Consider the following 17,221-nt stretch of genomic DNA (forward strand, 5'->3'; position numbering starts at 1 on the left):
TCAGCTGGAAAAACAGTCGATTTAATTGGACATTTACATTGTGATATTTTCAATCAAGAACGTTTCCTTTTAAATGATGTAGAAATGCGTCTGCGACTTGTGAGAGCAAGAGACTCGTTTTGTCTAATGAGCTCTCAACCGGATATTTCATGTGGCTTGAATATAAGCGAAGCTACATTATTAGTAAGACGAACAAAAATTGCACCAGGAGTTTTACTCTCTCATGATCGTGCATTGGCAAAAACAACAGCAAAATACCCTCTTACACGCGTTGAAGTTAAAGCCATTTCGCTACATGGAGGAGTGCATGGAGAAACGATTGACAACATCGTGCTTGGGCAACTTCCAAAACGAATCATAATCGGATTTGTCGATAATTGAGCATATAATGGAAACGTTCAAATGAATCCGTTCAATTTTCAAAACTATAAAATCAATTACCTCTCATTATATGTGGATGGGGCGCAAGTACCTTCTCGACCTCTGCAACCTGATTTCACCCAAAATAATCTTTACATTGATGCCTATCATACATTATTTTCTGGTACAGGAATACATTTTTTGAACGAGGGTAACTCAATCAATCGAGAAAATTATCCAAGGGGTTATTGTCTCTTCGCATTTGACTTGACACCTGATCTTTCCGCGAATACCAGTTCGCACTGGAATTTAGTGAAACATGGAAGTGTGAGAATCGAGGTACGATTTGCTGAGGCACTCGCTTCTACTGTAAATTGTATAGTATATGCAGAATATGATAATGTTCTGGAGATCGATGCCTCGCGTCAAGTAATTGCTGACTTCAGCGGTTGAACTTCAAGAAAAAGCAGGTGTCAGATTACTCTGCATTCGTCGTTCGTCTTTTCGACGGAGAATTGGATTTTGGAGAGAAAACAAGTCAGTTCATTGCGCGCCGCTGTTCAGTACGGACGTAAAAAATGGAAATAATCATCGACATTCAGGGAATGCGTGATAGAGAGCATCGTTTTTTACCGAAAGAAGTTGCCGTCGTTGCTCTAAATCAACCTTTCACCATGCATTGGATTGTTTCTCCTCCATACGCATTCCACGAACTGCCCAGCATAATACGTCACGAGAATCAAATTTTGACTCTTCATCACCATGGATTGGATCGATACGAGGGTGATGTCTCCTGTAAACAACTTTATGCCAATTTGCGTGAAATAGCACGGCATGCAAAAACTATTTGGACGCACGGTCACGAAAAAGCCGATTTATTGAGCCATGTAATTACGCGAGAAATCAACGATCTCGAAAAACCGGAATGGGGATGCCAAGGATTCAAAAAATTACGCAGTAGATGTCTACGACATAGTTTGGGTGCTGTGAAGCCTACGAATCGTTGTGCATTAACGCAGACTCTCATGTTGAAAAAATTTATCCTACGGATGAATAATCAAGTACCTGTCACCGTACTCCCAGAGGAGGAGAAAAAAAATCCAGAAACGGACGACAAGAGTGAAGATTCATTTATGAGTTGCTTCCCCTGTATAAATTTTCCTCAAAACGAAGTTCTCATTTGAAGGAATAGAAACTATTCATGAGCATTATAACTCTGCGATATGCATCTGTTATGAATTCAGATATAAAGTGAAAAAGTATATCATTTCACCATTCTTCAATTTGCTAACGGAGCATGAACACACAACAAATTCGAGACGCTCTACGTTATTTACCGATTGCGACTACTGGAGTATTTCCGGCTGATGAAATTCCTCGTACTTGGACAAGGCCTGCTGGAATAATTGTGAACACAGATGAACACTCAAAACCTGGCGAGCACTGGGTCGCAATGTACGTCGATCGAAATGGAAGCGGATGGTACTTCGATAGTTATGGATTACCACCAATCATTCCACAACACCTCGAACGACTCCGGAGAAATTGCAAGTTCTTCCGTTTCAACGTTAAGCAACTCCAAAGTGATTCTTCAGACGTTTGTGGCCAATTTTGTGTTATTTTTTTGCACCTTATGTCTTGTGGTTTTGGTATGGATAAATTCAACAATCTCTTCTCTGATAATCCCCGAAAAAATGATGAAATAGTGCGTCAATATTATAAAGCCTTCGCATTCCGTCGGATAAATAACAGCGTTCGTAAAAATGATATGATGAGTGGTGGTGGTGGTAGTTTCACGGATCGTAGATTTGCTTGTACACAAAGGTGTTGTACGCGTAGATAAAAGAATGCAGCGCGTCAACTCCATAAACAATATTGTAATCATAATAAATATGTGGGTTTTTTCAAATATTTTGTAAACCATTAATGTATTTAGAATATGAGTGAAAAATAAAAAAAACAATTAAAATGTATTCAACAGTGTTATTCGACCCACTACTCCCAAAGAGAAAAAAAGAAAAAAGTAGAAAAACATACAGGTATGGTACTTCTCACACTATCTCCCTCCTTCCCCCCCCCCCTCACACCTGTCCACCAAGCTATTTACCCGTGGAGTGAGAAAAAATAGCTTGGAGTGGGTAGGTGTTGTGGTGGGGGAAGGAGTGGGGGGCGCCATACCTGTATGTAGTCTACTGCTGAGGGGAGGCCTCCCTCACGATTCCTGACGTCTAGGATGCGTGGTGGGCACACAAAATAACTACCAGGCAAAACAGCACCTCACCTCCGGAAAACGCCCCCAGATCCCACCTGACGAGGCGCCGGTTCACGCGGACTTTGACACCCGAATCTACGGTAGTGCGGGCGGTGCAACTCGGGGTTGCTACGGCGGGAAATACACGGGCGGCGTTCATAAAATGGCCAATGCCAGCGTGTTCTTTCAACCGCCCGCAGGTCGAGATTGTTTTTCGGTGCTCGTAGACGGTGTGGGAGGAAGGGTTCTTGCGAGCGAGATCGGCTCGAACAGCCGGAGAGCAAGCCGACTAGTATTCTTTGCTAGGGTCAGGTGGCAGCGACAACACCAACTCGTTCCAATATCGAACTCCACTGTCAAAACGCAACGTCATGATTACTCAAAAATAGGCAAACTAAAATTCTCTCTCCACCCTGCACTCGGAGGTAAAAGGTAGTCACAGAAGGTAAGTATCGCTCGGTCGGTAATATAGGCGCATTCTAAGCTAAACTTAAGAGCTACGTGGTGCTGAGTCTCACTCCGAACATCGCCCGACGAGTCGAGGGGCGTCAAAAGGGCCGTAAACCCGGTCCACTGGTCGACAACGTCCGTACGAGTGGCGGGGCAGAAATGTCACGTCACAGTTATTAATTTGACTCGTAATCATTTTTCTTACATTCGTGTTATTTTTTTGGTGATTTTGATCGTAATTACTCACTTCGGCGACTTGAAATAATAAAAATCAAAAAGAATTAATTTCAGTAAAATATAGCGCGGCGAAGTTCAGAGCGGTGCCGGTTGTCCCGCTCGGGCTCATGCCTACCGGCCTAAGATGGCCGCCACCTGTCAATAACGACGAGCGTGGTCGCCGCGATGTTTTGTCCGCGATCTAAAGATCGCGGAGTTTTGTTAGTTTCAACGGGCTCGGGCCGTCGCGCGAGTGTTTCGTCACAGTATATACTTGTACTACAGACCGGGATATCGGTGAACTGTCAAATTCGCGATTTTTATAACCTCATCATCTATCAGCATAAACAACACACCATACGTTATACGTCATGAAAATATATAGGTATATACTTGCATTATGGCACCAGATTTGTCACTAAATAAAACAAATAAACATCAAAAATGTGTGCGAAAATCCGAGACCATTTTTTGATGCAATTAAAAAATAAATAATTAATATCTCTTTAACGCATTAAGCTACAGAGTTCGAAGACGTCGCAATCGAAAGAAAAAAAAAATAAAAAATATTTCAACTTAATCTTCTCCAGAATGCTATAATTAATTAATTATTGAAGAAACAAATTTTAAAAAATTTCGAAAACAATTGGAAACGCTATCGCTCCGGTAAAGAGTCACTGGCAGCAACTCGTCATATATATAAATGTACTTGTCTCAGAGTCGCTGCCGCGATTCTAGATCCCACTTCAATAACGATACAGAAGGATCCATCTGAAAGTTTTATTATTATCACGTAAATGCTCAAGTTTGTGTACAGTGTGCATATGAATATTAAATATTGAAATACACTCCCGTCCAAAAGTTTGGGTTCACCAGTCGAAATTTTTACCCACACTAAAAGTTCGAGAACTTGGTCAAAAATCAATGGAATCGAATTTAATAAACGTCATTTTGAAGGGAATAAGTTGAGCTTCAATTTGCCTCCTGTTAAATTCTTTTACAATTTTTTTTTTCAGCTGGCACGCGTTTTAGAACAGCGCCGTTTTTCGACAAATGTTTGGCCTTCGTAAACCGGCTGCCAATGTAGCAGAAATTTTTTTCGCTACTTTTCTCCACGACAGCTTTGAAGAAGATAGAAAAAGCTTCATTTCTGTTTTTTGAAAAATGTCGTACGATTTTTTTTCGCATGGCTATCTTAATTTCAGCAAAAAATGAGGAGTTTCAGAAATTATGGCGTATTTCTAAAACTTTGAGGATTCCGAGGAAATGTCAGGAGGGTAAAAAGTAGTATCGGTTTATAATAAACTTGTTCTAATTATTTTAGATTACGTTTTTGAAAATTTGTTTTTTTCATCTTTTTTGTCAGCTCTCGACTGACAATAACTTGAGAAATATGGGGTTTGGGTTGAAATTTCAGAAGGGAAGAAAGTTTCCATTTGTAATTTTGAACTCACTGACATTTTTTCAAATTTTTTTGTCGATTTTTTCAAAACAAGTGAGGTACTTTTTTTTTAGATTTCATCGCAATCCCCATACCATTTCGATAGAAAACTCTTAGTCTCTTACCTTATTTACACCTGTTTCGCTCGATTGATTTGTTTATTATGGCTTGGCAAATTTAGTTGACACCAGCAGTGTGTTGTTGTAAAAAGCCGCTACTGCGTCTAGTTAATAAAAAAAAACTATACCAATGGGTGCTTTAACATCATGGATGAAAAGTTTGTCAGTGGAGGAATATACTGCGTAGACGGAAGAACCCAAATTTTTATTTTTCCATTCTCAATGACGAGTTCACGGTAGAAGAACGTGCTCTCAGACAAAAAGGAGCAATCATTAATACGGCTTGGCCATCACAATCTCCTAACTTAAGTTAAGAGATCGGATTCAATTGAATCCGATCGAGCTTCTGTGGGAGAAGCTTTTTCAATGAGAAACAGGTGTAAATAAGGTAAGAGACTAAAAGAATAATGTTTTCTATCGAAATGATATGGGGATTGCGATGAAATCTAAAAACAAGTACCTCACTTCTTTTAAAAAAATCGACAAAAAAATTTGAAAAATGTCAGTGAGTTCAAAATTACAAATTGAAACTTTCTTCCCCTCTGAAATTTTATCCCAAACCCCATATTTCTTAAGTTATTGTCAGTCGAGACCTGACCGAAAAGATGAAAACAAAATTTTTCAAAAACGTAATCTAAAATAATTCGAACAAGTTTATTATAAACCAACACAACTTTTTACCCTTCTGACGTTTCCTCGGAACCCCTAAAGTTTTCGAAATATGCCACAATTTCTGAAACTCCTAATTTTTCGCTGAGATTAAGATAACCGTGCGAAAAAAAATCGTACGATATTTAAAAAAAAATAAAAATAAAGCTTTCTCTATCCCCTTCAAAGATGTCATGGAGGAAAGTAGCGAAAAAAAATTCTACTATATTGGAAACCGGTTTACGAACGCCAAAAATTTGTCAAAAAACGGCGCTGTTCTAAAACGTGTGTCAGCTAAAAAAAAAATTGCAAAAGAATTTAAGAGGCGGCAAATTGAAGCTCAACTTATTCCCTTCAAAATGACGTTTATTAAATTCGATCCCATTGATTTTTGACCAAGCTATCGAACTTTTAGTGTGGGTAAAAATTCCGACTGGTGAACCCAAACTTTTGGACGGGAGTGTACATAAGAACCTGTAATACTCCATTATTGTACAGACGATTCCGTATAGTCTTCAAAAGGTGTGGTGTTTCGGAAAAGACGAATATTTTGCGGCCTTGCTCAACCGGGTGATCGAAATAGTTGCGAAGAAAATCCTTCCCTCCACTCACTCCAACTTCGGACCAAAATTTCCGATTCGGGCTCGCTCCATCACTCACAACCGCGTGAATTTTCGCTCCAACTCCTTCTAATAAAATAATCACCTTGACGATAAGCTGTGAGAGGAGTCCGCCTGCTACAGGTCCTCTCGAAGCGAACATCGCAATGGGTTAAGCATGACCATCATTCAAGGGCTGAAACATCAACACTAATGCATGGTTAGCTTTTTCGTTGAAATTCGATGATTTGTCACCTTCGTCACCCATATCAATCAGTCCCTTATACGTTAGTTGTTTTGTGTTTACGCTAACACTTTCCCGAGTTGCGATTTCATCTAGTAGAAGAATACCGTGTCGCTCCGATTCTTCTTTTTTTTCAAGAGCCAGTCTGAGAACTTCAAAAAATTCTAAATCGAAACCACAAGCTGTTTTTATTTTCGATAAATATCAGTAGTAGGTGGTGCACTATGGCGACCCCCACTCCTATCCCCACTCCTATCCCCACTCCTATCCCCACTCCTTTCCCCCACTAGGCCGAGCGGCCGGCGTTGTGGGCGAGAGGTTTGCGGGTGTGCGGAGGGGGGATGAGCGTGTCGCCATAGTGCACCATCGTTTTTTTCAGGTATATATATTTTTATTTTATATTTCTGAAAAAATATAAAATAAAAAATCTTTCTCTCTCTATATTAATTTTATTTTTAAACGGGATAAAAAAAAAGCAGAAAATAAAAAAATAAAAATTAAAAAGAAAAAAATAAAAAATATATATCGAGAAACTTACCAGGGTGGCGTGCCTCTCTCTCTCCCCGACCCAGGCTCCGCGCCGCTGTCTCGCGCACCATTGTTTTTCACGCGCGCGCGCGCGCGCACACACACACACACACACACACACACACACACACACACACACACTACTCTTCAGGGTCGTCCGGGGCGGCAGCAACGCCGAGGAGCCCGTCTTCAACCCCTTCGTCGTAATCGGGATAGGCGGCCCGCAGTTCGTTCACGAGAACACCCCCGAGATTCCGGCCGTCCTCGGCAAACAGCTGGATGCTCAGGGGGTGACGTGCAGGAGGACTCATGACCGTAGCCGTAAGAGGCCCCTCGCACAGCGCTTCCATCTCATGGATGGGATGGTGAAAAGCCTCTAAGTAGGCGAGGCTGTGGAGGGAGCACTCTATCACGAGCGCCGGTATCGCCTCTAATGCCGCTGACGGGTGGTACAGGCAGTTTAGCTCGTAAAACTCACTGTCACCGTGGTCCACCAAATGCACCTCGACAAAATCACCGCTATCGCACTACACTATTTCCCCACGGTACGCAATACGCGAGCCCCGCAGCACCACCACACAGTTCACACCCGGCGTTGCCTCCTCGCTTTGGATGGGCCGGCCCAACCTCCCGTCTATAAACTCACTATACATTAAATTTACCACGTGGAGATACAATTGCTCCAGAGCGTCGGTACGGATGTACAGGTACGCAACGCTCAAGAACCGTATGACGCGGCACGTAAATGAGTGGCACAAAAACTCATAATCCCGGTAGCGCGGATACATTTTTGGTGGAAAAATAAAAAAAAAAGAAAAAACTTGTAGAGGAGCGGTATATAAACGAGGCCGTGACGAGATACTCGCGCACGGTTCGGCTGAAGACTGACGGCTAAGACGTTCATGCAAATACGTGCTTATGGTGAGCACATCATTGCAGGGGCAAAAGAAGGACAGGAGGGGTGTAAAACAGCTGGCACCTCGGCCCGATGCAGTCATCCTCGTATACGGGGCAAAGGAATCACACATGCCCTCTCGCTCACTCTCGCGCTTAGATAAGACCGTTCGCGAGGCGCGATGCCTCGCGAGAGCTTGAGGTATTCGCTGCTTCATCAAAACTGCACGTGGCTGCAATCTCGACGGCGTACACCCTCTTACTCGCTCTCGTGCTAGCATACGCGTCAACGTATACGCTCTCGCTCGCTCTCTCTCTCGAGATACGGTACCTCGCGCTCACCGTGCACAGCCTCTAAGCAGGCGGGGGAGTACGTCATCGTAGCATTGACCTTAAGTCATAGCATCGCACTGGTTCTTTAAGCAACAGCCAGCAACGATGGTGTATACCGTCTCCCTCGCTCCAACGTCATGCTACATCCTCTTTCTCTCTCGCGAGGCACAATACTCGAACATTTGAGAGTCGTGGCAATGATAGCGCATGCTATCTCGCTCGCACCCGCGTCGTGATAAGCCCTCTCGCTCGCTCTCACATGAGATGCGAGGCCCTGCGCTTTCGCGACGCCGTCGTGCTGTGTCATCAGAATTGCACGTGCACCGGCCGAGCGCTCCAGAGCTGTAACGTGGATAGAGCACAGCCTCTCGCCCACGCCTGGAGACATGATACATTTTCTCGCTCACTCTCTCTCTCTTGTGAAGCACACGAGCGCGAGAGCAGCAACAGCATATGCCCTCTCGCTCACACTCGCGACACCGCTCATTCTCTCGCTCGCTCTTTCGCTAACCGTAGAGGCACAGCGATTCACAGCTGTAGCAGTGATACCATATACCGTCTCGCTCGCTCCAACATCATGATACATCCTCTCTCTCTCTCTTTCTCTCTCGTGGGGGACGATACTCGAGCATCTGAGAGTCGCGGCAATGATAGAGCATGCTATCTCGCTCGCGCCCGTGCCGTGATAAGCCCTCTCGCTCGCTCTCTCATGAGATGCGAGGCCCTGCGCTCTCGCGACGCCGTCGTGCAGCGTCATCAGAATTGCACGTGCATCGGCCGAGCGCTCCAGAGCTGTAACGAGGATAGAGCACAGCCTCTCGCCCACACCTGGAGACATGATACATTTTCTCGCTCACTCTCTCTCTTGTGAAGCGCACGAGCGCGAGAGCAGCAGCAACAGCATATGCCCTCTCGCTCACACTCGCGACACCGCTCATTCTCTCACCCGCTCTTTCGCTAGTCGTAGAGACACAGCGCTTCACAGCTGTAGCAGTGATATCATATACCGTCTCGCTCGCTCCACCATCATGATACATCCTCTCTCTCTTTCTCTCTCGTGGGGCCCGATACTCGAGCATCTGAGAGTCGCGGCAATGATAGAGCATGCTATCTCACTCGCTCCCGTGCCATGATAAACCCTCTCGCTTGCGCTCTCATGAGATGCGAGGCTCTGCGCTCTCGCGACGTCGTCGTGCAGTGTCATCAGAATTGCACGTGCATCGGCCGAGCGCTCCAGAGCTGTAACATGGATAGAGCACAGCCTCTCGCCCACACCTGGAGACATGATACATTTTCTCGCTCACTCTCTCTCTTGTGAAGCGCGCGAGAGCAGCAGCAACAGTATATACCCTCTCGCTCACACTCGCGACACCGCTCATTCTCTCACTTGCTCTCTCGCTAGATGTAGAGGCACAACTCTTCAAAGCTGTAGCAGTGATGACGTATGCCGTCTCGCTCACTCTCATCATACCGATCCTTTAGTGAGCAGTCCTCTCTCTCGCTCTACCGTAAGACGCGATGCTTTATACAGAACTGTCGGGATTACACATACGGATGCAGCCTCTTGATGCCTCTAAACAAATCCCCATCAATATATATTCTTTATTATATGCTATTTTGCGACTTCAGCCGATTCACTTATGAAGAGCGTATCTCCGAGGGCTAAAGACACAGCTCGGTCTTCGGGAGAAGATGCTATACAGAAGATGGAGCAATATGCTCGGAAATATGCTTGCAGGGCTAAACAAAGCTGTCTCACTCGTGCGCGTGCTTTTTCACGCAAACACCGGGGACCATGCAGAGTACTGTTAAACTTCAGCGACTGCTCCTTTGCTGTCTTGAAAAAAGTATCGCTAGCATTTTAATCATGATTCACACCTATCTTCTCGCTCGAGATATGACAGTAGCGATTCAACCATCATATAGAACGGTATTTAACGATCACCCCTTACAATGTCGGATGAATCAGTGCGTTCTTGTATTTTGGGTCTTTTACGTCTAACAAAACCGCATAGCGCTCAGCTGAGACGCCGGTGTAACGACCTATGGTGTTACGAGTTGCTGCGTTTATCGGGTGCTCGACTCGTGAACAGACTTAAATACGTGATCTGGTGGGCCCCTTTACGTGCTCTAGTGGTGGCCTATAACAGAGGCATATTAAGTGGTCAACGAGTGCTGGATGCTGTGTATGACGAGTTACAGCGCCGCGGTGTTTTAGAAGCCCCCCGCGTAAGAGACCTTGTCGGTGAAATCAGATGTAAGTACCATTATCACGATAAATCACTGTTGTTGGCGATTAGCAATACAACAGCTATTTTTTTTTTACCATAGGCTATCGGCAGTTTTACGATGCGGGGAGTGACGAAGAAGAGGCTCTCGCTGAGGCGACGAGAGCTGTGGAGGAAACGGATCTAGAGCGTCAAACAGCCCTCTACCGTACGTATTCAACTCTGCTTTGGCATTATCATCCGCGATTTTCGTTTTTAGACGTAAAAACCACGGGGGCGGTATTTTTCCAGAACCGTTGCACGAGGAGGGGGTAGGGGAAGAACCTAGAGCGAGCACCTCGGCAGCCCCGGCCGAGACGATACCGCAGCATTTTACCATATATCGGCCGTTTTACGACGCTGTGAGTGACGAAGAAGAAGAGGCTCTCGCTGAGACGACGAGAGCTGCGGAGGAAGCGGATCTAGAGCATCAAACCGCCCTCTACCGTGTGTATTCAACTCTGTTTTGGCATTATTATCAGCGATTCTCGTTTTTAGATATAAAAGCTACTGGCGCGGTTTTTTTTCAGAACCGCAGCATGAGGAGAGGGCCGAGGAAGAGCCTAGAGCGAGCACCTCGGCAACCTCGGCCGAGCCGGTACCGCTGCAGCCCGAATTTGATGACGACGAGGCGTCGACTATTCTCAACCCCTCCTTGATGTTTAGCGATCGGTCTGATATACTGGGTAAGCATAGCCGTACAGCGATAATAAAATAAAAATAAACCGCGTTAATAAACAGAAATTATGAAATAACCCAAACAGCTGTGTACCGGCACACCAGAGCTAACGATGACGACGGAGCGATAGCGGGTCCATCGTATCACCACCATCGTCAGCAGGAAGATGATGACCTCGTACAACCCGAGAATCAGCTGGGGGTGTATCCGCTGGACGCTCAACAGGCGGAGGAGGAGGAGGAGGGGGAGGAGGAGGAGCGTCTAAACGAGGAGCGATTAGAAGCTAGACGCTTCGGCCTATGGTTTCAAGAGCTGATGGAGTGTGATTCAGGTAAAGAAATAATAATGTCTTCTCTCTCTTTCTCCCTCACTCGCGCGCTTTCTCTCTCTCTCTTTATCTCTAGCCCTTGCGGTAAATGCAGGATATGTTTAAAAGGCTTTATTATATTTAACACAGGGTACTCGTCAGCTGACTCGTCAGCTGTCTCGTTATTGGCGTACCGCGATTAGTACGAGGTACACTAAAGTTACAATATGCCTTTTTATCAGCGATCTCTACCCTATAACTCACGCTTTTGTTTGATTACAGATATACAAACGGGCGGGGGGAGAACGCGCAATACACAGGGGTGCGAGGCTTTCGGGGATGTGCAACCCCCGGGAGGGCGGATCATCATCACGCACGATACAGCTCGTTATTTCAAACGTTTTCGACTACGTGGTCGGGAGATAACACTGCGTATCCGCCAACCTCAAGCTGGCGCAAACGTGACAGCATGGCTTGAAGGAGCATTCCGCGATCTTCTGACGCATCTCACGAGTCACTGTGAGGGTGGTGACTACGCGGGGATCTCGTTCTCCGCGAGCTGCTTAGCGCACGGCCCCGTCTGGCTTTCATTCCGCCCTGTCCGCGCCTATACATTTGTAGATATCTGGCAATTAATAACAAACATAGCTCAAAGTGCAGCGTCTCTGGATATTAATGATTCTTTCCATATAAAAGTATGTATCGTTAAAGGTTTGGAGGGTAGGGGGCGAAAAGGTTTGACACACGAGGGCGTTGCTAAAAAATCAATTTTAACGATTCGAAATACCGACAATCTGTGTCTACCGCGCTCGTTAGTAACAGCACGCGCGTACGCGGAAAGGGGTGATATACGCTCGGGGGCTCTGCATTCTAGATGGCAGCGTATACGACAGATTAACGGGTCGCTTCAAAAAGAGGCGGCGCTTGAGCTCACGAGAAGCGCAAATGTTGTTATACAGCCCGCTGGCTGCGGTATGCGCGAAATTGCTATATACCAGAATTATTTGGCTCGCGAGGGGTTAGCTATCGTGGTTTTCGAGTTTTTGACTTTGGGGCGACGCGAAAGACCGGTGTTTGACGGTACACAGACGGTTATGGATACAGTAGGCTCAGTCCGGCACACGTTATACATTCTGTATTATGAGCGGTCGCATCATTTCCAGCCTATCTTGAATCTGCGTGGTGCTGTAGGCAGCTTAAACTTCTGCGCAATCTGTAACGTCCGTTCTCGTCGGGATCATAGATGTTTAAAAAAGAAATGCCCTCGCTGCCTTCAAGCACCGCCCTGCGCTCTGGGAGCAGCTGCCGCGATCAGATGCGAGACATGTAACCGCGATTTTTTTGGGGAGCAATGTTTAGAAAATCACAGGGCTGTTACCATCCGTCGTAAACACAGGGTAAACACTGTTTGCGAGTCTCTTCAGCGGTGCCGTAACTGCTTTCGCGCGATAAGACCTTTAGAGAAAAAGACGCATGTGTGCGGGGAGGGTTTCTGTAAAACGTATAAATCGCGGCACCCCTATAATCGCCTGTGCTATATGAGGCCTATTCGCGTCGATGAGAGGCCAATAGAGAACATATTCATATTCTATGATTTTGAAACGCAGCAGTGTACCCCTGTAAAAGGTGATCCTACAACGCGCGTTCACGAACCGAATCTTTGCGTAGCTCAACGTGTCTGCACCAAGTGCTGCGATAATGCTTCTATAGACGAGCCGTGCGAGCATTGCGGGGATCACGAGTTTATATTTAGGACGAACCCTGTGTGTCAACTTGTAGAGTTAGCCATACAGAGTATGCCGAACTTCTCTCACGTATTTTTAATAGCCCATAACGCCGGTGGTTTCGACGCCCAGTTTATCCTGCGCTACCTCATCGAGGAGAAAAAAACGCAGCTCCCTTCTTTAATAATGAACGGCACTAAAATCATCACAATGCGCATTGGCAAACTCGTGTTTCTCGACAGCTTGAACTACTTTCACATGCCTCTGAGTGCACTGCCTAAATCTTTCGGTCTAAAAACTGCTCTCGCCAAAGGATCTTTTCCGCATCTGTTCAATAGGCCCGAGAATCAAAATTATATTGGGCCGATGCCGCCTGCGGCCGATTACTCTCCCGACACTATGCGCCCGGAGGAACGCGAGCGTTTTTTTGCATGGTATAACGAGTTAAAGAATGCCTCTTATGTATTTAACTTTTCAAACGAGCTCATAACCTATTGTAAAAACGACGTTACGATATTGAGACAGGCCTGTGTGGTTTTCCGGAAAATCTTCAAGGACAGCGGACGCGTTTGCCCGTTTAGCGAAAACACAACAATCGCGTCCGCCTGCTTTCAAATCTTTTGAAAAAATTTTTTAAAACCTAACACGATCGGTATTATACCTACGGGCGGTTACAGATGGGCTCACAATCAGTCAAAAAAAGCGGTCTCTTGGCTCGTGTGGATGGAGCATTCTTTAAATCGTCGTATCATTCACGCAGGACGCTCGCGCAAGTTTAAATTGCCTCAAAATTTATTAGTAGACGGTTACTACGAAACACCTGATTCAGCCCACGTGTTACAGTTTCACGGTTGCTATTGGCACGGGTGTTTGAGCTGTTTCACTGTAAACAGAGACCGTGTACAAAGCGATGGTGATACACTGAACGAGCGTCTCGAGAGAACAAACGCTATATCGCAGAGAATCCGCTCAAGCGGCTACACGTTAACCGAGATTTGGGAGTGCGCGTATGACCGGATGATAAAAACAGATTTAGAGATGAGCGCTTTTGTGAGTGATCACCCTCTGGTTCGAGCGGAGCCTCTCAATCCGCGCGATGCTTTTTTCGGTGGTCGCACGGAAAACATGGTCACTCTGTACGACGTGAAAGACGGGGAGCAGATACGATATGTTGACGTTTGCTCTTTGTACCCATACATCTGCAAGTACGGCAAATATCCGGTGGGTCATCCAACGGTATACGTCGGCGACGAGTGCAGGGCGCTGACAGGTCCCGAAAATAATATCAGTCTTTCCCGCGTCGAGGGCCTTGTTAAATGCACAGTGCTTCCACCGCAAAATCTTTATCATCCGGTGCTGCCGGTGCGAATGCATCAGCGCCTGTTATTCGGGTTATGTCGTAGCTGCTGCGAAACAATGAACCAGGACGCGTGTCCTCATGAAGACCCCGCGGAGCGTGTGTTTAGCGGTACTTGGGTAGTGGATGAATTGCGAAAAGCTATTGCGTGCGGGTATAAAATATTAACCGTGAGCGAGATTTGGCAGTATAAGATAACGCAGTACAACCGCGATACACAGAAAGGGGGCCTTTTCACCGGGTACATAAACACTTTTCTTAAAATCAAACAAGAGGCTAGCGGTTGGCCCGAGGGTTATGCAGATGACGAGGCTGCCCAAGAGCGTTATATAACTGCTTTTAAGACAGCCGAAGGGGTTCAGCTGGAGCGGGGTGCGGTAGCGAAAAACCCGGGGCTGCGCTCGGTAGCCAAACTTTGTCTTAACTCCTTTTGGGGTAAATTTGGACAACGCGAAAATTTACCGCAAACAGAAATAGTATCGACACGCGAAAAACTTATGGAGCTGCTAAATAGCCCCGAGCACGAGATCACTGGTATGCTACCTGTTAACAACCAGGTGCTGTATGTTAATTATACGAAAACCAGTGATGCTGTAATACCGTCTAATATAGCAAATACTGTCATAGCTGCATACACCACAGCCCAAGCCCGTTTAAAACTTTACACCTATCTCGAACCGCTGGGTAAGCGTGCTCTGTACTGCGACACCGATTCCGTTATTTATGTCACGAGAAAAGAGCCTGGAGAGTATGAACCGCCAACGGGTCAATTGCTAGGGGATTTAACCGACGAGCTAAGCTCTTACGGCGAGGGCAGTTACATTAAGTCTTTCATCTCAGGCGGCCCTAAATTTTATTCTTTCATAGTTAATACGCCGAGCGGCGCGGAAAGCGAGGTTTGCAAGGTTAAAGGCATAACGCTGAATTACGCAAACAGCTCGCTGATAAATTACGAATCAATACGGTCATTTATAATAGGTGAGAGAGAAAATCCTGTTGTACTACAGTTTGATTCAATACGTCGTACGCCGTTCCACCAGGTTGTCACACGACCCGAAAAGAAATCGTGCATGCCGCTGAGCGTCAAGCGAAGACGTGATGGCGAATACGGCTCGCTCCCTTACGGCTACAAGTAACCGTTTATAAAAACTCTCGCTTTAAACATTGTTAAGCAGCGTTGTAAAATATCTATGTTATTACTGTAAAATATTTATACTGTTACCGGAAAATAAAAGCTCTATACATGTTTCAACTGCTCGAATTCTTTATATTATACTGCCCCGTAGGAAACGTGGTCATTCGCGCAGATGGATGTACGGTGGAAGCATCCCTGGACCTCAATGATCTGTGGTCCCACAGGCTGCGGTAAAACGTACTTTGTAAAAAAGTTTTTAAAGTTTATTTCACGGATGAACAGTGAGCCGTTTGAGAGAGTCATTTTCTATTACTCCGAGTGGCAGTCAGCGTACACGGAGTATGGTGAATCAATAGAGTTCCACGAGGGTCTACCTCAGAGTGCTGATTATGCTAACGACCCTCGCGCAAAACTTCTCATAATCGATGATTTGATGCGCGAGGCGTCTAACAACAATGTTGTGGATCTTTTCACCAAAGGCAGTCATCATAAAAATCTGAGCGTTATTTTTATTACCCAGAACTTATTCCATCAAGGACACGGCCAGCGCGATATCTCACTGAATGCCAACTATATAGTGATTTTCAAAAATCCCCGTGATCGTGCTCAAATTCAGCATCTCGCGCGACAGGTGTATCCTGAAAACCCGCGTTTCCTACAGGAGGCGTACCACGACGCAACAGCCAAGCCGCACGGTTATTTGCTACTCGACCTGAAACAATCGACGCCTGACAACTGTAGATTCCGTACCTGTATTTTTCCCGACGACCCCCATCATTTTGTCTACGTACCGCGGAAAAAGTTTAAAAGCGGATGCAATGCTGGTGAATTACCAGTTCAGCGCATGTAATGGCGCCCAAAGGGCTATCGCACTGTGATAAATGCATGATCGTTTTGAGCGCACTTCAGCGAGCTAACAAGATAACGCAAGGACCCAACACCTGTGGAAACACCTCCCACCCTTATTATTGTATTGGTCTATGCGTGTGGTATATTCTTAAAGGCACCGCTACCCCCCATCCCTATAGGCCGAAAAAATCGGCTAAAAGGGGCGATACGTCGAGAGGTTAGACAGTTTGACACGCGTAATGGAGCGAAACGGTGCACCGCTCTGTAAAAAGCACGTGACGATACTACGGGCTCTTCAGTATCTCAATAAAGAGCAGCGCGAGGCTGTCCTGCGTAAAGCGGACCCAAGCATCATCCGCTGTATCTGCGAGTGTGCCTTGAACGTTCTTTGCGGTAACGTTCCTTTGAAGGCTGATCAACGAAAAAAGCTACGACGACACGCTCCCGCTCTCCGTCGTTTAGCCGCGAAAAAAGGCTGCTGGAAAAGTAAAAAACGTTTTGTTATCCAGAGCGGCGGGTTTCTACCGCTCCTACTAGCACCGATACTAGGCACTGTTCTATCGAGCCTGATTGGCGGACGGGGATGATGGAGCACGCGAGAAAAATGGTTCTTATCCCTGAGGAGCATGTGGCACAGCTGGGCATGCAAAACCAGAGACAGCCAACGGCCGGCTGGAACGCCTCGGCACAACCGCCACAATCTACTGATACCGTATTATCCAGACTGGACGCGGAGATGAATGAAATTTTGAACTCTAATACCTACAAGAATGAGAGGGAAAAATGGACAGCGTACCTGGTTGTGCTACAGCGTTATCTC

General features: G+C 45.9%; 3 protein-coding genes across 3 annotated transcripts in view; all 3 read left to right on the plus strand.

Annotated features, from left to right (window-relative positions):
• Window positions 1-17,221, plus strand: part of LOC122411264 (organic cation transporter protein-like) — a 522,699-nt gene that overhangs the window by 144,593 nt on the left and 360,885 nt on the right. The window lies entirely within an intron of this gene.
• On the plus strand, window positions 10,037-11,674 carry LOC122411381 (uncharacterized). The gene is made up of 7 exons (XM_043420129.1): window positions 10,037-10,051; window positions 10,384-10,519; window positions 10,603-10,797; window positions 10,881-11,036; window positions 11,115-11,360; window positions 11,487-11,545; window positions 11,619-11,674. The coding sequence occupies exons 1-6, from the start codon at window positions 10,037-10,039 to the stop codon at window positions 11,537-11,539; spliced, it is 801 nt and encodes a 266-aa protein (XP_043276064.1). The 3' UTR covers window positions 11,540-11,545; window positions 11,619-11,674.
• LOC122411382 (uncharacterized) lies at window positions 13,247-15,553 on the plus strand. The gene is made up of 2 exons (XM_043420130.1): window positions 13,247-13,481; window positions 13,821-15,553. The coding sequence occupies exons 1-2, from the start codon at window positions 13,247-13,249 to the stop codon at window positions 15,551-15,553; spliced, it is 1,968 nt and encodes a 655-aa protein (XP_043276065.1).

Source organism: Venturia canescens, chromosome 5 (assembly GCF_019457755.1).
Source record: "Venturia canescens isolate UGA chromosome 5, ASM1945775v1, whole genome shotgun sequence".
Lineage (NCBI taxonomy): Eukaryota > Metazoa > Arthropoda > Insecta > Hymenoptera > Ichneumonidae > Venturia > Venturia canescens.